The sequence below is a fragment of the Geospiza fortis genome, unplaced genomic scaffold (assembly GCF_000277835.1).
Source record: "Geospiza fortis unplaced genomic scaffold, GeoFor_1.0 scaffold171, whole genome shotgun sequence".
NCBI classification, from domain to species: Eukaryota; Metazoa; Chordata; class Aves; order Passeriformes; family Thraupidae; genus Geospiza; species Geospiza fortis.
The window spans coordinates 6,895,178-6,917,809 of NW_005054313.1; the positions used below are offsets into that span (position 1 = coordinate 6,895,178).

A 22,632-nucleotide genomic window follows, 5' to 3' on the forward strand; every position below is an offset into this window, starting at 1 on the left:
TTAAAGTAGATTTTTACTGGTAGCTGCATACATGTCTATTATTTTCTGCTGAATGACTTTTAAGAACTGGATGCAATTATTTATTAGCAAGTATTAAAGTAGTCACTACATGAAAATGAGTGAAAAGTTTTCCAGGTAATCAGACTCTTTCTGTCTTTTAAATCTTTCAAAGAATGTAAGTGTTCAAAAAATCCGGGCACGATTTGGGTTCCTTGGAGTCCAGATATCAATGTATTTTTATTGGATTCCATGAAATACAACTTTAAATGTGTAAGATGGTGTCCTGGCCTCATTGAAATACACAGGAATTTTCCCCCTGACTCCACTGAAAGCAGAAGTTCACATGTAGAGAGAAGGAATGTTTACCACCTGATTTGGTTTGTTTTTTTTTTTTTTGCATACAGGGCTGTATTTATAAAGACAGGGACCTTTGAAAGCTTGAGGAGTTCCAATCAGAGATACACAGGTGAGAGAAACTGGCCCATCTTTATACACATGAAGGCAAAAATACATCTGTAGAGTTTTCAGTTACAGACATGAGCTTGCTCAAACCTACTCTCCAAGCCAAAGGGAGGTGCTGTAGCTGTGTTCCTCTCAGCAGGGCTTGTTAGCTCAGGCTGGGTGCCACAGTAGCTGCAGTGTCACAGCTCCTGCTCCAGAGCTCACTCGTGTCCATGTGTGGGGGAACCTGTGCCTGCCTGGAAAAGACCCTGCCAATAGAACTGTACACAGGAACCAACAACTCCATGTGCTTTTGCTATTATGGATGCATTTCTGTTGTGTTTCCTCATTTTCCAATGCCTCAGATTTCAACCTCTTTGCTGTGTGTGCCCCTCCATCCATTCCAGAGTCTGTCCATTCTTTACTCCTCCTTGCTGCTTCTGTTTAGGTTTTCAAAGGTTGCTGAACTCAGGACCTACCACACCACTGCCATTGCTTTCCTTACATGCCCTCTTTATCCTGAACCTGTTTGTGTCCTTGGACTGTGAGCATCCCAGGCTGTGCTGGTGTCTCCCTGCTCAGGGATGACACTGTTCAGCAAACCCAAGTACTGCTCCCTGGTAGGACATTCTGGAGCTAACCCAAATGAGATAGTGAAAGAATCACCAGTACAATCTCTAGTGACCAATGCCATAAGCTGAGATCCTCTGGTGTATCGTTGTCACTTTTAGACCTTAAGTGAAGCAAAGAAACCCTGAGATCTGTGACCTGTGTAGAGAAGGAATTTACTTCATGCTTTCCACTGAGTTTTCTCAGAGTTAACTCTGCACCCAGTGAGTGTGTCGCGGGGTGCTGAGGAGGGAGGGGAAGGGAGAAAACTTCCAGCTTCAGGAGCAGATGGCCAGAGAAGAAGTAAGCATGTTTGTTTAAGGTGACAGGATGTACATAAACACATGGGCTTCTTGTGTGAGCTGCACTGAAAGAATAAAGCAGTTTGGTTGAGCATAAGAACCTGAGAAATTGTGGCAGCCACAATTCAGTACATTTCCCTTAAAGCAGTGGTCTGCTCTTTTTTAAATAGATTAAAAAAAATTAACTCCATTCTGCTGGGATTAACACCTATCATCAGGTTTGCTACACAGGACACAGGACATATATTTGTTCTTGAAATACATTTCACCATAGGAATGAGAAATAGTGCCATGGAATTACAAAAGAGTGCTGCAATTCAAGCTGACTGGAAGGAAAAGCTGTATGATTTTATTGAATGCTCCATTTATCCCACTGACTTAGAAAAAGAACAGTAATAGTAAATATTTCAGATAGGACATGGGAAGGATCTAGTTGGCATAAAGTTAGAGCTGAAAGCAAGAGAAATTGCTACTGTTAATGGTTAATGTTAGTTTCTTCCTGTTCCACTTTCTATAAACAAGGTATTGCCTATACAAGCTCATTACTGTAAACTGAGCACATTTAAATTGGCAGTAAAATCAGAGTATTTACTCTAGTGCACAAATAAAGTACCTAGTCCCATGTTTTGGAACAGTTTCAAGTCTTGAAATCCAGCAGCTGGCGGCTTTACAAGCAAAGCCTTACACTTAAATAATTCACTTTTGAAAGTTTTAGGTGTTCTGTGTCAGGTAGTACCATTCAGCAGATATTCCTACCACCGAGACGCAGATTCTTTTGCAATAAATTTGCATTCACAGGGGCTTTTATAACTCTTCCAGCACTACTGACTCCAATGGCTGTTGATTAAATGTATATATCCTTTACATTTAATCTGACTTTCATTATGGCCACTTCGTAAAAATGCCATGAAATGGAGAAGCGATGACACATTGCAAGAAAAAGGAATCCCTGCAAAGCCTCAAATTGGGTTTTTTTCTCCCTTATTTATAGTGATCATGCTAAAGGCTAACTCTAAATCAGGGGGAATATTTGACAGCAAATGTTCCTATCTATGGATTATATATAACCCATCCTAAACACCAGATAAAAAAGGGGTAACCTTAGAAAAAGAAGGGCTTGCTTCCATGTAAATCATGCTACAAATTGGACAACACCCAGTGAGTTCATTGTTCAACCTCAATTGTGAAGGCTATTCACATTTACTATTCCCCTGGAATCAATGTTAATTAAGGCTGACTGGGGCTATAAATCAGCCTTTGGTTTTTACAACTTAATTCAGCATTAAGCATATATATGTAAATAAAAGGTAACTGATTAACCACTTGAGTTTTCCAGGAGTTACTGAGGTAATTTGTTTTTGTTTGAGTCCTAGTGTTACCTTTTGTGATATGCAGTAGGGAGAAGAAAAAGTCTATAGTGTGTCATGCATTTGCTATGTGGTATTGTGGTAGTTAAATAATCTGGCCTGTTGGGTGCTATCAATAGCATTGTGCCAAAAGGCAAAGGGAAGAAGGGAGCCCTTGAAAAATCTTGGAATACACAAACATTTTGTTTGCCATTTACTCTCAGTAAGGGCAGTAATGTCAGAGCAAGAAGATAAAAGGCCAACTTTGCTGCTGGACTGAGGTGTCCCTGTCAGTGCAGCCATTTAGCCAAGAACAAACCCAAGTGGCAAAGCAGCCAAGGCCTCCTGTGAGTGGAGTCTGGCTGAGGCTGGTGTGCAGGGGGTGAAGGAGGAACCCGAATACCTTTGTCCACCAGTGATGCCAGAGGGGCCAGCAGGGGAGCTGGGGGTGCAGGTGCTGGGGTGTGTGAGGCTGGGGGGTGGGAGGGGCTGTTCCAAACACAGCAGTGAGACAGCTCCCAGAAGTGGAAGTTCCCAGCTGCCCCTGTGAACATGGTGCCCCTCGGAGTGTCATCATTCTCAGGAGATCTCATCACACAGATCTCTGGGCAATTTCTGTTCCTTTCCAAATGAAAGATGGAAAGGGTGTGGATTTTCCTAAAGAGAACAGTCACATCCCTCCTGGTACTGACAATAACGTCTTGCTCATACACTGATGTTCTCACAGATCTTTTACAAGAACTTTGCAAGATAATGGTCCCATCACGTATCCACTAGGTTCAAATCCTGCCTTGGCTAATTATATATGGCCTCTGTTGCCAGAGTTCCACAGGGCTGATCAAGAAAGCAATCTGACTCATCCTACAGGTGAAATGACTGTTCAGAGCCTTGGAGATACCTCATCATACCAAAAAGTATACCAAGGAAAAGTAAACTCCAAAGTTACCATGTAAAAATTCCAAGATACTTTGAAACTGCTGACATGTAGTTGGAAGAAAATCATACATTGCATTTTGCACAAGACCTGTATTTCACAAGCATTACGCACTGAGTTCAATAGCATTTTGGATGCTCACCAGTTTTGAAATCAAGCCAAGAGTAAATGTTTTTAGCATAACACAAAGCAAATTTAGCTTTGCAAATAAACTACAACCTCTTGTTTCAGTAGCCATCCATCCCAGCTGGCTTAGTAATATTTAGCAACTTAATGTTCATTTTAAACCATGCAGGTAATTGGAGTGATAAGTATTCAAAGAGGAAGGGATGTGTACAAACCCAGGCTGGACATTCTGATCTGCTGTGCAGCAATAGCAAATTTAGAGCAGGGAGAAAATGTGTTTTCAACACTATTTACCAGCAAGGAAGTACTAAACAACTATCTTTATGAGTGTGTGTATAAATATAATTAATTAAAATAAAGCAAGAACTGATACCTCCTTTGCAGCTCTTAGTTGAAGGAGCTTTATTTTCATGACACTTCAAATTCCCTCTGCTGTTGAGCCAGGGGCTAGCCCTGGATTTGGGAAATGGAACTGATTTTTATATTCACTGGGGATTCCTGCATGCTCACTGCCTCTCTTTTTTGTATTGCCTCTCCTTAAAACATACAGGGAAAAAAAAAAGATTTTGAGCTCTCTTAATTCATAAGAGTAATCAACACAGGTGGCAACAATGTAACTTTTCATTTCCTTTCTTGAAAATGTTCTCAAATGATGTGTCAGTGAAATGATGATCTACATTCTTAATTCGATATTGCTTAGTGATGATGTCATGAGACATTTTCTTCAGGCTCCCCAGCTGTTTAACTCAGAACTTCAGGCAGTGCACAGACAGTGGCCCTGCATTCAGCTCTTTGGAGGTGGAATTATTTTCCCATGGATTTAATAAACAAGGTTTTTGTGCTGTTGCAGCTCCTAGAAATGTTTTTGGTACAGGAAGAGGATTTTAACATCCAAATAATAATGGCTTCCCACAGGAGATTTTGTTCTGGATGAATGGAGGAAGGAATGGGAATTTCCTAACTCAATTGATTTAGTAGCTGGTTATAGTTTCATTCCATCAAAGATCTTTTTTTCATATGTGGCTTTTTCCTTAGAGAGCTTTTGACACTAAATCTGCTGGGATGGGGGAGGGGGCATCAGATGCCAAAGTACTTTATAAGAGACTCACAGCTGCTTGGCCCGCAGCATCTTCTCAGAGCTGGAGGCACTAGAAGTACATAATGGCACTTCTTTTTTAGGGGGGACGGACAACAATTTTAGAGGCATGCAAAAAATCCAGCAGCAGCATTTCCCTTGATAAATACTGCATAACATCCCAGATACTGGGCACCTGTGCCTCAGTCTGGTCAGGAAATTTCATATCCTTTCCCATCTCAGCAACTTCATTTCCTCTCCTTGGGAAACATTTCAAGAGTCCTAATGATTAGTACGATTGTAAGGGAATGAACTAGGTGGGACTGCCAATCAGAGGTGCAGCTTGTTTATTTTCACAGGCCTTGTTTTCCTTCACTTTTATGGCTGTCTTGATACAGCAAATCTCTCACATTCTAGAGTGTGGTGTGAGGCACTCCTGGGAGTGACTGAAAACCAACAGCTGGCTATGGAATCAGCAAAAAACCTGCTTTATAAGAAGGCACTAGGAAAGCAAAAGCCAACGCCAGCAGTCTGCTGGCTGAATGATCAGTGATGGATCAGCAGTGCCATTTAATTTTGTTTTTAAGAGGATTGTTCAGGTGACCAGCAAGAGTCGCAGCTTCTTCTGGCAGTTCACAAAAGGTGAGTAATGGGCTTCACAGCCAACCTCCCCAAGGAGGTTGCAGGACCCTGCTCCTGAGCCATGAATGAGCCTGTCTGGGCAGTGCCAGTGGCTGTGCTGCTTTCAGGGGATAGCCCTGCATGAGCCCAGCACCCCAGCACAGGTGGTTCTCATGTCGTTCATTACCCCTGAGCAGAATTGTCCTCAGAAATTACCCAGATTTGGGTTCTTTAGTGAGATGCCTTTCAGCTGTGGAGGAACTGTAATTGTGTGAGAGTAACAGTGAACTGTAGAGGAACATTGCACCAAATCTAATTCAGGCAAGCAAGCTCCCATGGGCACAGCTGGTTTTCAGCTACAAGAGGTCCAAGAGGTCCAGAGTAGAACAAAAGGAAAAAATCCAGCTGGTTTCAGTGGGAGCTGAATCAGGCCCCAGTTGAGGAAAAGGAGTCAGTGGCAACAGCCTCCAGAGGGATGTTTGTACTGGGAAACAAAGCTGTTTCACTGGAAACTTGACACATGCTCTAGAGCCTGTGAGGTCTGAAAGGCCAAACAAAACCAGAACATGTTGATTTTTATTTTTCCTCTTTGTCTGCTGGGTTGTCCTTCTCCCTCCTTTCTCTCCCCCCCCTCCCTCCTTACCCACCCCCCCCGCCCCCCCCCAATAAAAATAGAAAAAGAAAGAAAAAAAGAAAAGGAAAAGGAGCTCTGTTCTAAAGCTCTGTGTGCTGTGGGGTTCTTCATCTTTTTTAAAGTCTCATTTGGACCTCAGAGCCTGACTGAATAATATCATAGCTATTGGACCTGGTGTACCATAAATGTGGCTTTCCTTCATAAATTCAAGCTTGAAATTGCACTCAAGAAATCTAGAGGGCAAACTTGTGAGTGCACTGAGAGGGTTGGAGAATTTTAAACTTTTACAAACGTAGTACAGCAGGAGGATCAAAAAAGTAGAATCAGAAATAAAACACCCAAGAAGTGAGTGGCTTTGCTGTCCATGCAGCCAGCTCTGGTATAATTTTTGTGCAAGCCCAGTTCTGTGCCAAGGGGAGGTGTCTGATGAGAAGACCAGGGTGTTTGCCTTCTCTGGGTGTAAATCCCAAGTAGCAAGGCCTGAGTCAACTCTACCAAAATTAAAGCCAGTGCTTCACACCAGTGTGCTTTGGATCAGAAGCCAAGTGTTTGAAAGAGGTGAATACATCAAGGTCTGGTGACATTTCAGCCTGTGTAATTTAAGTCAGGCTTCAGTGTGGCCAACATGAGCTGGAGGAGGATTCCCATGCTCTAGCCCTCATGGTGGCAGGAGCTTGGGCTCTTTTCAGTCTCAGAGAGGTGGGAGAAGAGGACAGAGCAGACCTGTCTGCAGGGGCTGCTGCCCTGTTCTGCTCACCTGGATGTTCAGGTGATTAAAGGCAGCTAGGACAAGTCCCCCAGCTCACAGACACTAGAGGTATAGGGAATGGTATGCTAGGAAAGGGGTGTGATGGGAGGAGAAACCAGAGGAATTCAGTGTCTCTGAGCAGCAAATGGAATCAGAGAAAGGCTTGAAGCCTCCCGTCAGTCTGCTGTGAAAGTGGAATGTAACATGATTTTTTCTCCCCTATGTCCCTCATCCCTCACGCCAAATGTTTGACCTGCCTGTCTTCCTGTCTTAATTAGTCTTCTGTCTTTCTGGGAGTTGGGTCTGTTCTTCTGCAAATGGCAGCACATCAGACAGGGGAAACCTGTCATGTTTGTTTTCTAAGCTGTAGGGGGTACCCATTTGAAAAAACTCCCAGCTTATCTAAACATTTTTGTTTGTATGATTTTGAATTAGGAAGTGTGAGTAATTAGTTAAGAAGATTAAATAAGTCTTAGCAACATGCAGTAGCGTGCTTACTTTCCTCCTCCCCCCCCCCAGTATTTCCTGCACAAAACCCAGGCTGCCAAACTGTGATGATACCCTTTTCTATTTTAGTTTCTCACTGTGCCACATGCTGGCACAGCATCCGTTATTTCCATTCAGTCTCATTAAAGGGATTATTTTGTGCCTGGTTGTTCAAGAAAATTAATCTAAAGAGAAGAAACTTTCAGATTGTATTGTCTATTGAACTATACCCACCACAAACATTTTACTCCTTTTGGCTGCCTTATTAAACCTGTGGGAAGAAACTTTGGTTGCAGCAAATAAAGGCTTTCCTCAAAGTAATTTTTACTTTTTTCAGTTAATGAAGAATTTGTCTGCTGTTAGTAGAACAACACAGGAACAATAACATAGCTCAGGTCAATATTTCATGTATTCCTAAGAAACTAAGCTCCCAAGCTTTACTTATCCTTTCATCAGCAGGACTCTTTAATTGCTGGAGAACATTTACTCTCTTTAACTGCCTCAGAAAACATTGCTTGTGAAACCAGGATGACTAAAACATTAAATGTGCTTTCCATTTTCACTAATTACAAAGACAAGCCATCACTGGATGAGTTGGGTAAAGATGGCAGTGGTTTTTATGGAGAATGATCCTTGATGTCACTTATTGCACCTTAAAAAGTGAAATAGTGAACGATTTAAAAAAATCCACTAAATCGAGAGTGGAGAGGAGGAGTATTTGTTTACATAATCAATTGCTGGGCTGTCACTGGGCTTTAATGAAGTTGTGGCTATTAAGAACTTGATCCTGGAAACCCTTCCACAAGTGCTCATTTGAAATGGTGGGAATGAGGAGGGGTTTGTACAAACAAGACTCATATTACTCTGTGTAGTTCTCCTGTGTTTTGCATTGTTTGTGCATTGCCAGTCTTGTGTGCTCCTTATGTGTGACAGAAAACAGTGTGAGCTATTAATCTGTACATGGGAAATATGTTCTGCCATTTGGAAGAATTTAATCTCCCTTGTAGGTAACTGCCATTTTAAATGTTCATCACCAGGAACAAGTTCTTACTTAGAAATTAGCTGTGCTGCATAAATAAATATTCCTCATAGGATTTCAGACATTATAGGCAACACAGAAAAATACAATAAGCAAATTTATCTTGACTTAAAGCTCTGCCTGAGAAAATTACCTTATAACTACACATGAGAAATTGCTGGAATGTCAGCTTCATTTGCAGTGGCCCCTTATGGCCTGATCACCCTCTCCGGCACGATAAATCACTGGCAAGATCCTTACCTTAACACGTTTGATCTCAGCTCAGCAAGACTTGGTTTTGATGTGAAGAACTCCAGATCTGTTAGGTCAGAGACAAATAGCAGAGCCACTGACCTGCAAAGTGCTAAGTCTATATTAGACCCAAGTGAGCAGCCTTAAGCTCCTGAAAAGTTTGCCTTTGCTTCTACTTTGCATCCTGAAGCTTTTCAAATATTACAGTTAGCATGTTTTCTTAATGATGTCAGAGACATTTCCTTTTGTGCTGTTCTGCATGTACAGAAGCCACAAAAAGCATGTGGTGTGAGAAGCATTATCTTGGATAAACTGTTAGAATTACCTGCACTTCAGAGAGACATGAAATAAACCTCATTATTTATTGGTTTCTTGACTTAATTTACATAAATGGCTTGCACTGGCCTTTTTCTTACTAGACCATGCCTACTGATATCATAAATAATGATATTCACCAGTACACCCATTAAGATGATGCAAAGTGCCTGTGTGTACATGTGTGCACATACAGAAATTCAAACTACTCCTAAAAACAAAAAACTCAGCTTGTGACATTTACATTCAAAGTCTGAACTTGTACAAAGAACAGTTTTGTGGCCACTCAGTTTTGCAGCCTTGGTTTGAAAGTATTATTTATTGTCCTGGTTAAACAGTCACTTATCTCCACGATAGTAAGCAGGAGTGTTAGTCTACCAGAAAATTGGATGTTCTTAATGGGCTTTGGAGGAGAATAGCTTTGCATCATCAGCATTAAGTTAAATCACATTAAGTACCCACTTACAACATAGGGATTACCACTTATGACATCTTTGGTGAAAGCCTTTAAAACAAATTGTTGTGTTTGTTAGAAGAAGCTGTGAGATAACAATTCCCAGAAGTCTGATTTATAAATTCCTTTTGCTCTTCAAGAAGATGCAAAGGAACCCAACACCTCTCATTCAATGTCGCAATGAAATCTCTCAGGCTGGAAATTATTTTCAATAAAAAGTCTTGGTAAATAGTAATTTATTTACTTTAGAATATTCTTCTGGATAGAAGAAACCATTAGACTACACCTTTCCTCAGAGTTCAGTTCTAATTTCTCCTCCAGTTCTTTCTGTTCATTAAGTCATTGCCTTTTACATGTACAAAACTGGAATAGGCCATTCTGCTTTTTACTATTCATAAGGCTGATTTGGGAGAACTGGGTATAAACTGTCAAAGTATCCTGCTGTGCTTGGATACCTGACAGATTTACACCTCAAAGTACACTGTGGTACTAAGACTAAAACTGGATGTGGAGTGTTCTTGCAAGAGTTGATTACAGTCTCAATCAATAGAGCACCTGAGGATATAAAAAAATAATGCCAATGTTTGATAGAATTTAACATTTTTGTGTATGACCAGCAAGTTATTCTGTATAGAAATGAAGGCCTGCATGAAAAATGAGCTCTTATATTTAACTTTAAATAGAAACAGACTAATGACTTTGCGTATGTAAATGAAAAACATGACCCTAAACTTTTGCCAAACATGAAGTATTAAAAAAGTGGATTAGGGCAAACCCAATACCTGGTTATACTGAGCTCTCCTTAAATGAGCAAAGTGTGCTATAAGTCTTGTCAATAAAGAGCCTTCTTTAAAAAACCTGAATACTCATATATGCAGTCCTGAGATCCACTCTCCCAATTTCCTCTAAAATTCATATTTCTTTTCCCCTTTTTAACCAAACTCCATTTTTCTCTGCTGGAACCCCTCGTAATGATGCCAGAATATGGGCAAACCTCATTAGCTTCCCTGCTATCAACAAGACAGGATTTATGCTTGTAATGAACACAATGACACGTGATCACTAAATGGCCAAAATCACTATCAAGACTTAAATCTGAGAAATTTTTCACCCAGACATTGCAAGTACTATTGGTATGTAAAGGTATGGAGCTCAGTATTAATTACAGCAAACGTGTCCCCAGTGCCCCACGTCTGCAAGGAGCACAGCAGTGACAGCTGTTGGGGAAGGCTCCTGGCATGCAGCCTTTGGCAGGTACCAGCTAGAAGGTAGAAGGTATGTTGCCAATCCAATCCAGTGAGTAATAACTGAATTCCCATGGGACCTGGCTGAAGTCAAATGTTGCTGTTCCTGGTTCATTGCTTTTAGTCTCCCTAAAGACCATTTAGGCAAACAGCTGGAAGGGCTGACTACAAGGGTTCCCAGCCACAGGGAACCAATCCAGGAAAGCAGGTAAAGGCTTCTAACCAGGAAACAAGTTATCAAAGGATTTGTCCCGTTGCTCCCTCAAGGAAAGAAATGAACTGAGGCAGAGAGCAAGAGCATGAACACATTGGTGCTGCATGCAGAATCCAGACATTAATGGGAGGACGAGCTGTGCTGCACCAGTCAGTGGGCATGTTCTGCACTGGGCTCCTGCTTGGCATCTGAATAGGAGGGCTTTCCTTCTCCCTCCATGCTGGAGGGCCTTATTAAAACAAGATCTTTGAGACATGAATAGAAGCAATACCAGAACTGGAGTTCCAGTACTGTCACCGCTTTGCACTGATGGAATATTCCTTCTCCTAAAGAGAAGTACAGAGGGGAACAACATCACCAGCTTCAGCTCCATCTGAACTCATTATGCAGATCTTGCAGCAAGGAGGGCACTGCCTCCCTGACAACACTCAGAGGAACAGCAACAGAGACAACTCCTGATGAAGTGACACAAAAAGAGAGCAAAGAGCACAAAGAAAGGGGTCTTTCATCTACACCATGTGTGTGTATGTGTGTGTGTGTGTAGTGAGTACACAGAGAAGTGTGCAGTTAATAACATAAAGAAATGCAGACATGCATCCACAGGTAAACACCAGCTCCAAAATTCATCTGTATTGCCATTTCCCAGAATACCATGTACAAAAATAGAGGCTTGATCTTCTTGTAGTCTGGCTGGTTTAGCAAGAGACCCTGTCTCTGACACTGACCTACTGTCTGAGTTAGTCATGGTTACACTCCCACAAATTTAAACTTCCCCCATCTGTGAAGGAACCTTGTCACAGTTTTACAGTGAGGCTGAATCAATTAATGCCTTCTGAAAGATGTGATGGAGCAGAATATTAACACTTGCAGTTGAGTGATACCAGTTAAAAACATCTTAAGTAATGTAACAAATGGATTTAAAAACCACTATCAAAGGGTTGGACCACCAAGACTCCTAGGCCATCATCAGCATAGTTATAGCACATTTAGTGTTATTCTTAGATCACTGTTTCAAATTAATAGTGAAAAAGGCAGAGCTTGATTTTCACCTCTGAGGAAAACAGATCCAATAAACATCACAAAAGAGAAGAGGCTGTTAAGTGGCCGTGGTAAAGAAAGTGTGATAAGGACAAAAAGAGGAAGACCAACAAAATGTCAGGCACTGATGGAAAAGGGGGTAGAGGCTTAGCCAGATATCCTGAAAAACAGCTGTGCTTGTTTCTAAAGGTCTGTGCAGGCCATTCTGGTACAGGACTGCTGCAACAGTGTGTCACAACTGAAGCAACTGGAGAAAAATAAAAAGTTCCTTGTTTTGGAAGGTAGTGGTAATTTCTTGCTAGTTTTGACAAACTCGAGAGTAAACTATTTCTGTTACAGCTGAAAAAAACCCATAAGCAAATGTAAAATGCATATGTTACGGTAAGCTTTGAAAATATCCAGTAGAATCAGGACAGTGCTTTTATGTCTGGGTGCAAAGAACGTTTAAAATATACTCCAAATATGTTTCCGACAACAAAAAGAAATCTATGTATCCACCTGTCAGTTACATAAATGCCTTCTCAAATCAATTTGACAATATAAAGAAGTATTAAACCCAGTTTAAAATTAAATTCTATTTTTAGGACATTTTACACTAGCAGAATGGTAAATAAAAGTGAGGTGCAGTGTCACGGGAAGTGTTTTTGCGACTGAGCTGAAAAGACTTTACAGGGTTTTTCAACTAACTAGATCACAATTTTCATCTAGGTCATCTTATAGCTGGGAAATAAAAGCACAAGTGCCGGTAAACCAGCCTAAGAAAGCCGAGTGTGAAAATGGGTGATCTGGACTGTATCACTGAGAGGAAAAACCAGAGGTTTTTGAGCATAAGGGGACGAGAATAATCAGAGGCATACCACACTTTTTACGTGTAAGCTGTGTAGGGAGGACAAGTCAGGCTGCAGAGGGGGGAGAGCTCTGTGTGCAACGCTTTGCGTGGGCACTGCTTGGAGGGGAGAAATAACACAAAACACGGACCCACGGATAGAGAAGCAGTGGAGATCTGAAGGATAATACTGGAGTGAGGTACTGACTTCAAAATAAGAGCAGCTGAAGTGACATTGAAGTGGTACTGAAGAGGAAAAAGAGTATGAAGGCAGTAAGGCTGGAGCCAAAATAACTCCGTATTAGTTCAGTGAAAGCTGCACTGAAATAGTGTGTAGAGAACAGAGTTTTCTGTATCCTAATGTAAACAACATTTGACATAGTCCTGTCAAGGACTAAAAATTGTGTCTGAACCCCTGAGAAATGGTTACCATGTAAATAATTCCAGCTTCATTGCAGGAGAGAAACACATGAAGAAGCCATACTCTCTGGGATACTAAACTTCAAGAAGCAGATTTTTTTTAAAGAGGAAGTAACTTAGAAACTCCCTGCTTGAAGCTCGGAAATTAAAATCCATAGAATCAGCATGGAGGCTTAAGAATGTGAAAGAGTCAAAAAAGATTTGCATTCCCAAGGTAAAAAATGGGAAGCACAAGCAGGAAAATAAATGGGGTGGCAAAGAAGGAAAAGTAGGCTGGAAAACACAAAGATTGCAAACACAAAAAGTAAAAATTGCTACTAAACATACGAAATATTCTGAAGAAAATTACCAGAAAGGTAACAGAAATAAAACATCCAAGAGAAGCCTAAATTAAATAAATAAGCAGATACGGTCTGTGGGAGGGTCCCTGGATTCTGAACACAACCTGGCTATGGAAGGGAGACTGAAGATAATTCCAGAAGTGGCCGCTTATTTTGGGGAGATCCTTATTTGGCTATCCCAAAGTAGATTATATTTTTGTTTAAAAATTAGAAAAGCAGAGCCACTAGTTGGAAGACTGGAAAATGACAAGTACTTGCTCTGGGGAATAATCTTTACTAAAAATCTAACACCAGCAGTACACCAAAAATCATTTAAGGACCAGGACAGGTCCAGTGCTTTACTCCCAGCTGTGCTGCAAAGAGTTGAAATAAAATTCCTGAAATAAAAAGAAGATCCTGCATGCTAATGCATCCTGAAATCTACTGCATCAATTCTTCCAGTTTTCAAAAGGCATTAAGGAATTGCATAAAAACCACTTAGAGTGTACCAGGGTGATGGTGGGGGTGATGAGGAGGATGATGATGACGCATTAAGTGGTGTTTCTCCCCTCAAGCATGAGAAAACAATGCCACAGCACAGACCTGGAAGGATCTTCCAATTGGAGAGATCTATTTCAGATGAAATGTACATCTGACATTCTGACAAATGACGAATTTAAGGCATGCTGACCTACTCACAATAGGATAAGATCAGCCTTTATAAGACAGTCTAAAAATACCTGTATTTACAGAGAATGGCAAATAGCTCTGCTTTGGAAAGAAATCAGTCTCATATAGAGATAAGACCTTACCTGTGTAAATACATGTCTTTGGAATTTCTGTCTGGAAAGGCACTTTCTGATAGTTTCTGAGTAAAACCCAAGGGATTTAGTGTAATCATTGCCTCAGGACCAGAGCATGGTAAGAGGGCAGTGTCCCCCTGACATCGTCTTTCCAAGTTCAGCAAAGCGGCTGCAGCCTGTTTTACCATGCAACGCTTCCCGTATTTTTGTGACTTTCCAAATGGATTTTTTGTAACTCACTTATTTTAAATTAGGGCATACTGTAAATCCACATGGAAATTAGCAAACATATCCTTTCTGTAACCACACCACCTGCTGTAGGCCCCTCACAGCTGTCCCACAGCATCCCCTTAGATTTTGAGTTCAATTCAAAGTCTTCATTACCTATGAATTCCTCACAGATTAAGGTCTATATACTCTAGTGGTCAGTGTGGTCCCAGTGTTTTAGCCTCCAGCTGAAGCCAAATGAGATTGAGCCGACCATAAACATTTTCACTTGGGTCACAGAACATGATGTGGTTGGTTCTCTGCAGTATTTTCCCCCTTCAGTCCAACAAAGCTGGAATGCATTATGTTTCAAGTCACCAATATAGTTCACCAGGCTCTCTATGAAAGGCACTGACTCCAAGTAATCAAGAATTAGGTTCTTTTTTCTTTTTTCATTTGGGAGACTATGGCAGCAACACTTTGATGTGGCTTCACATATCACACTTTTAATAATGAAGTGCTTCTAAACCTTAGTTCACCGTGTGACTTAGCATTGATGTGTTATAGTCATGTCACAAAGGCAGATTGCTATTTACAGAAAAGACTCATGAATAGAAATATGATTTTGGACAAATTTTGTAATAGAGAACTTGTGTTTTGGAGAAAACCAGACAGGAATATGCGGATTGAACAGCAATTCATTTGCTAAACATAACACTAATGAATGACTGAGCCCTTGGATGGCAAAAAATGTTCAGACTTCATCGTTGTCTGCACAGTACTTGGTAGTAAATCTTCACACAGCTATCCATGCACTTTCTGTGCTTAAGTAGGGATGTCTTGTCCCTTGTCTGAGGATTCCTCACTAGAGAACTGCATAGAACTGCAGCTTTCTGAAGATTTTTTAAACCTCTATGCATATGTGTGCTTATGTTACATTTACATAGCTTCCTTATGATCTTGTCTTTGTTTAATTGCATTTTTTGTCATTTTGTGTTGTTTCTTTCAGCTGAAGTAGATTTGATATATTGGTTACTTGTTTCAAGGAATGAGTTCTACTCCTACAAAATCCCCAGACAGATAAAAAACCATGGGTTTTTTTTAGAATTGGGGAGAATAAAAGAATTTTCAAAATATAAATAGAGAGAAATGCTACAGTCCAGCCTTACAAAAGATAGCTGCAAAACTATAAAAGAAGAAATACGACTTTATGCAAGACCTGACAAAGAATTTATGATATGGACCACTGAACTCATCTTTTGTCATTTATCTCTGTAAATGTGTGAGATTTCTTGGAAGATAGTTAGTCAAATGAGAAGCTGAGATGAATCAGTGGATACAATTTATTTAGACTTTAAAAAGGCTTTTGATGATAAAGTCCTTAGCAAGAGGCTATTAAGGAAAGTTAGTAACCATATGGTGAAAGATAAAGTCCTGCCATGGATTAAAAAGTGGTTAAGAGATAAGATAAAAAGACTGGAAATAAACGGATAATTCTCCCTGGAAAGAGGTTAATAGCAAGGTGCCCCTTCATTACTGTGACTGGCAATCAATATCTTGGCTCACCTGCCTTTGCAGATCATTAATAGGAAGGTACAGAATTTGTAGATAAAAATGTTCAGGCTAATCAGAGTATTGTAGAAAATATTACTGGGGCTGAAGTTAAGTGACATTTGGGCAACTCAGGGGAGATGAAATTTGCCAAAGGCAGGAAATGCCAAGGCTCTTGGAAGGAAGGGCTCAGACAACTTCTGGATGCTGATCTGTGCCATGATTTGCAATGTCCATGAACAGCTCACTGAAGGGAACTGTTCACGTGCATTGTAAAGAAAAGAGAATAACTGCATCCAGTGGGTCCATGGTGTGGTCCTCCCAGGCAGTTTATGACACTGAATAACTTCAAACTGGCAGAGCCCATTAAGATCTGCTGGGAACAATTTTAAATCTCCACAGGGAGATGGACAAGCTGCATCAACAATTTTTGAAAAGAGGGATTTATCAGAAAATGCAGATCTACAAGATATAAATATAAGATGGAAATGCACCAGACCTGGTCAACTTCTGTGGGAAATCTTTCTGGAGGACAAAATGAAACAGAGAATTAATGAGGGATTTTTTTTTTTTTTGCCACAATGCAAGAGTGTGAGAGCGTGTGTGTTATTCCTTGCTCTTGTCCAACATCATGATTATTTTGAAGCAAAAACTTGAATCCTACTTTTCCTTCATCAGTGTCCTGCCTACTGGGCTATCAAGCTCATGTCTGAGACCTCATAAATACTTAGAAGTAAATTATCCAACAGCAGATAATGTGAAACTCTTCCCAAATACAGGCAAAGTTGGCAAAATTTGGACCTATTCCAAATTCTGAGAAATTAGGGATCCATATCCAAATTTTTGCTCTGGTTGCTTCAGAGCAGGGGTATAAATTTATCTGCCTTTCAAGTCAAGGAAGTGCTCTGATTATTACTGGCCTCCTGGTTTTGGTATGCAAATAAATACATGGATCTTTTGCATTTGAATACTTGAAGTGTTAAACATTTTTTGCAATGAGAAAATCAATGCGAAAGTCCTTCAGTGCATCATCTGACCCTACCAACCAGACAGAGTCAGCAATATATTACTGTACAGCTTGGTGCATTAAAGCAGGGTGCATTTTCCCTGAAGATCCAGCAGATTCAGCACAGTAAGAGGTCACTGCTACCATAGTTACCCCTCAGTTACACAGCAGTCTGCCACAGTTCTCTAGTTGGGGCCAGTTCAGCCCCGTGCTTGCTGTGTTTTTAAGGCTCATGGCTGTTGTGGCTGTTCTGGAATAAGCAAAGGCAGGGACTGGATACACGTAAGGCTATGCTTGTTTCTTGTGCCCTCATGCAAAACTTGGGTAAATTGGGTTTGTGCAGAAGACCATAAAGGTTTGGGAGGAAAGAATAATCTCATATTCAGGCTACTAATTGGAAGGAATTGCATAAATATTTTCTGATCACTATCTGAGTTGATGGATTGTAATACTAAAACCAAGGTATGAATACACTGGAAGAGAATTCAAACTGGAGATTTAAACAACAGTAAATCCTCATACAGTATACACACTGAAATATCATTTGTGATGATACAGAGCAGCATCCCTAGTGTCAGCATCAGAGGCTGAAGTGTTCCACAAAGGGGTAAAGCAGCTGTTCTGTTTTTCTACTCTTCATGTAAACTTCTCTAATTTTCTGTGCCCCATCTTTTGTAAAAGAACTGTGCTCACCTAGGTGACCCAAAAGCCAAGCTGTTTTTTTCAGACATCGCTCAGTGGATCTGACTTCAAAAAGCACCAAAGTAGCTCATTCAGGGAAAGACAGATGGGAAAATGCACATATTCCTCACTTACCTGCGTTTTGCCAAAGTTTGCCTTCTGTTCAAAAAATAACAAAGATTCTGCATATTAATCTAAATAAAATAGATTTCCTGACTTCTATCGTAATGTCAGTCTAGAATTTTATCTGGAAAACATGTGCTAAAATTTTAATGGAAAGGGCAATGCCAAGGAAGCGCAATGGGGATGAATATACTGAAACCTAGCAATAAAATACTTCAAACCCAGATGCTTATCATCTGACAATTTGAGATGTATTTGTTATCTTTACCCAAAAGCAGTTCGCCTATACCTCATACAACTCCTCTATACAGCTTTCTGTTGCGGTGCTGGGTAGTTTACCTGGCCTCTGTGTAGAAACTGAATAGATTTTAGCCTGTGGTCTGCGGGTAGAGACAAACCCACTTAGACAGGACAAAGAAGATATGGTCATCAGCTAAATCACAGGCTGTTAATAGAGAAATGTTTCATGTGCCTCCTCACTGCCACTGTGCTGTAACTTCATCCCTTTAGGGCACCTCTTTCTAAAAAGCTCTCAAAACCACAATTCCTCAGCTTTTCCTTATGCTAAAGCTGTTCAGCTCTTGCTCAGACTTAAATCAGTTGGCAAGCAAGAAACAAAACATAAAACATCCATCTGGATTAGTGTGCTCAACATGATGCAAACTGAGAACATTTATTCACTCAGCTACCTGATGTAGTGACAGAGCTGAGACAGGACAGAGCCCTGGGCTCCTCATTCTATACCCGGCTGTCCTTGAAAGAGTCAACATAACTTACTAAAAGCACAATGAAAATATTTTGTAAAGCAGATGTGATTATGCCATTATAACATGATTATAACAAAGGAAGGACAGCCACTCCTGCAGAAACACCTTTAGCTCCTCAAATGGAGACAGCAGGAGGGAAATGCTGCAAAGGGCTCAATCCACTGGGCTGATTCCATATCTACTGTCAGATACTTGGGAGACAGTCTCTGGAAGGAAAATGGAGTTTCATAAAAGTTTAAAAGAGAGAGGCATCAGTGTAACAGTGAGAACCCTCTGACCACCCTCAGAAGCTGTCAGGTTATCTGGGCTGTGCTCCCCATCCTAAACATGCTAATGACATGTCCTTAGCAGACATTACACTACTGCTTCTCTCACACATCTGATATTTCTGGAACAGCCATTCTGGGAGAGTTTCTGACACAAAGCTGACTTTTGTAGAAGCGTGACTTATTCCCAGGGGGAGGGCTGGATCCCCTTCCTACCTATGAGTCCCCTTACATATGGAGCACAGCACTGCCAGCACGCTCCTGACAAGCCTGAGGAGGGCTTGCTGTGCCACAGGGCTGTGGAACAACCTCATTCCCTGCAATACTCCAAGATGTCCTAGTCTGCAGATGCATCCTCTCCCCAAATGCTAATGTTAAAAAGTAAAGAGTTACAGAGTCATCACAGTGAAAAGAGAAATAATCCCAAATGTAGCAGTTCTAGTCCTTGCCAGCCACACAAAACTTAACCCTGTGTGCTTGAACACTCACCTGCACGTCTGGTTCACATCCTGCTCACCAGTTCTTATTACACACATCTACAACACTTTATTTTTCACAGACTGTGCCAAGGTATTAAAAAAATGGGAAAAATATTTCTAATGACTGCTCTTTTTAAAGCAGCATAGGCTGACTTCCAATACTGAAGTCCCAATAGCTACTGCTGCACATCTTACATAAAGCCATAGCATTGGGTAATTTTCATCACTAAATCATGTTTTTCTGACCTATCCAAACACACATTGCCTCTGGGTGCTCTGTCAGGTGTATGGATCGGAAGGACTTCTCACTTAGTTTTCTGCTTATTTCAATAAACTTACCAAAGTAATATTTCACAAGTTTTAATAATTCTGCTAAATAATTGAATAAATGAGAATTGCACAGGTGATATTTGTTTCATCTATGTAGTTGGAAGGAGTTTTCATAGCAACTCCAAGGGTAATGTAGTTATTAAAACATTAATTAATAATTTTCTTTTTCCCAGTACATATTACAAATCTTTAACAAAACTCACTTAGGGAATCCTGGAATTTTAACATGTTCTACCCTAAAGAGCCTGTCTATTTACCAACTCTAGAATTACAGAAATAGAATTTAATTAGCAAAACATATTTTAAAATTTTTCACTAAGTTTAAATGTTCATAGATACTTCTATTTTTCATAAAGAATTAACTCCCAAATGGTTACGTTTTTACATTCATAGACACCTGTAATATAGAGTTCAAGAATTCTATGTCCTGGTTGTGTATTTAAAATTCCCAGCTAACAAGCAGGAGAGAGACTGCTAGGAATGCTTACAGATGTCTGATTTTACAAGGTCTGGGGTTGTTGTTTTCCTTCTTTTTTTCCTTGCTAAAGTGCTTTAGTCTAATGTTATTTATTGTTTATGGAAGTTGTTTGTCATTTAGGACATGAAGTGACCACTCCCTCAAAAGAAAGAATCAAGTTACAATCCATTATTTCATTTTTTGATTGTTTTTCTTTGTAATAGGTGGGAAAGTGGATCCAGGATAAAAGTCCTGCCCAAGACAAAACTCCAAGCTGAAGACTCCAATTATCTATAAATCACTTGAATTTCCTGCAGAGAAAGAGAAAAAGGAGGAAAGAGCGAGACAGACAGAAAAACAGAGACAGAGGATATGCCAAGTGAAACATTTGATACCTGTCCTAAACCAAAATTTTCTCAAAAGCAACCAGGAGTTACCTGATATCCAAGCTTAAAAGAAACACGTTGCTGTTGTTTTTGGCTTAATATTGAAATGAAATAACTTTCTTTTAATTGTTCATTCCATTAGTATAAAATGTGTAACATTTTAGATCTGAGATGATGGAATTATATATTGATTTATTAAAGGTCACTGTACATTCTCACAGAAAGAAAGCTATGATTGCTGATGACTTCTGTCCTTTTCAAAGGCTTTTAGAAACAATTCTCCAGTTTTAGAACAGAGAAATGCAAGTACATTTATGATGCAAACTGGCTGTGATACTACTCTCAAGTATTTCCCACGAAACCCTCCTGAAGCACAGCTCACACTGAAACCAGCAATGAACAGAATTCATGCCAAATACTCTTTGCACAGTATGATTGCTCCCGAGGTGTAGCACTACACAGCATCCAATAATTGCATTCCTTGCTTATTTAACTATTTTAAAAGAATTTATGAGCAAGAAACCATATGCATTTTTAGATTTGCATACTGCAGTTTGCATTAAAATGCAATGAAATTTAAAATAGTTGACTTTCCTTTGAAACATTCTTCTAGAACAAGGAATTGCTGTAACAAATTAGAAAACAAATTAATTTTGACACTCACTAAAAAAGAAAAGATGAAAAGAGTTTAAAGTGATGATATGGAAGAAAAAATTACACTACATTGGCCAAAATGAGTCTCCTATCAGCATTAAAGCTCCTGAAGTTGTATTTCCAGTAGATAAAAATGTTATCACCTTTTTCCAGGGCTGATGTGCTTATTTTCCTATTAAGTTACTTGGTAATTAGAAACAAAGTCTGACACATTGTAATCTGTTTATACAATAGATCTGAAACCTCTCCAACAGAAATGAAAACATTCTTTAAAGATACTGAAGATGCAAAGATTAAAAATGTACAAACGAATTTTAAATTGCAAAAGTCACTTACAAACAAATTACTCTTTTTAAAGCCCATTTTAATCAACAAAAACAATTTAGTGTCATAAGACACCACAGAAACCAAGCAGATTTTTATACATTTCTACAGTGGGTTTGTTCTTAACCCTCTCTTTATGAAAATCACTCTTTAAAGGTTTGTAGGAAAACATGCCCTCTCACAATATTGTTCGAGGGTGTATTCAAGAATCACGGAAGTTCGTGGAGACCTGTTCCAGTGCTGTAACAACCTGGTAGTATAGTATTAAGAGTCCTCCAGGAAATGTAAAAGAGTCCCTTGGGTACACAGGGTAATTCAAGAAAGAAAACGTTTTTCTTTTTTGATTGAGATACTCAGGTATGTATAGTAATGTCCTCTGAAGTACATCAAAAGCAACAAAACATACCCGAGAACTACTGATTTTGCACTGAAAACAAACCCCAACGGCTCTGTAGAAAACAGTACATTTACAGAGAAGTGGCAAAGCCAGATCTAATTTGCTTTCTATTATCCTGTGGTTTTTTTGTATGATTACAGGGCTAAAAATCTTTTTATTTTATTACAGATCCAAGGCAGTCTTTTAGCAGTTGTTTTTTAAATATCTCTACACTCACGTTGGGTAGGGCAGAATGAAAGTGATTTTAAGCAAAATCCCTCCTTTGGAGAGAAAACCATTAATTTCTCTGCCAGAATAAACGAACACAACTTACCTTGGTGTATTTGATTTCAAGGTTGAGAGTGGGAGAAGGCAGCAGATGCAGAGATGCCATCAGAGCTGCAGGATCTGCCTTCACCTCCCCTGGCATCTCAATTTTACTGGAAGTCATAGTCTTGGGGGGGTTTTATAATACCACCGAGCCCCCCGCTCTGCCCTGATGCTGTGTTGTGTTTTGGGTTGCTCCCCCCCCTCCAAAGCCCAGCGCTGAAGATGTTGCTCTCCTCCTCTGTATATAGGCAGGTGTCAAGCCGGGTCTCTTCTTATTGGACATGGGGGCAGAGGCAGGGGGGCAGGTCCATCCTACCTAGGGCGAGAGCGGCACAGCCCCGCTCACTGCGGCGCAGCCTCCCCGGCCCCGCGCCCGTCCCGTCCCGACCGGGGGATTCCCGGCACCCCGTGGGAGCCCGGAGCTCCCGGGCGCGGCTCGCTGCCCGCCGCCCGAGGAGCGGAACCGGGG

At 40.4% G+C, this 22,632-nt stretch overlaps 1 protein-coding gene across 1 annotated transcript in view; it reads right to left on the reverse strand.

Annotated features, from left to right (window-relative positions):
- ALDH1A2 (aldehyde dehydrogenase 1 family member A2) overlaps positions 1 to 22,490 on the reverse strand; it is a 52,281-nt gene extending 29,791 nt beyond the window's left edge. Inside the window, exon 1 of the mRNA XM_005419671.2 lies at positions 22,168 to 22,490. Within this exon, the coding sequence (XP_005419728.1) occupies positions 22,168 to 22,284 (117 nt within the window). The 5' untranslated portion in view covers positions 22,285 to 22,490. The remainder of the gene's footprint in view (positions 1 to 22,167) is intronic.
- Positions 22,491 to 22,632: the final 142 nt, after the last annotated feature.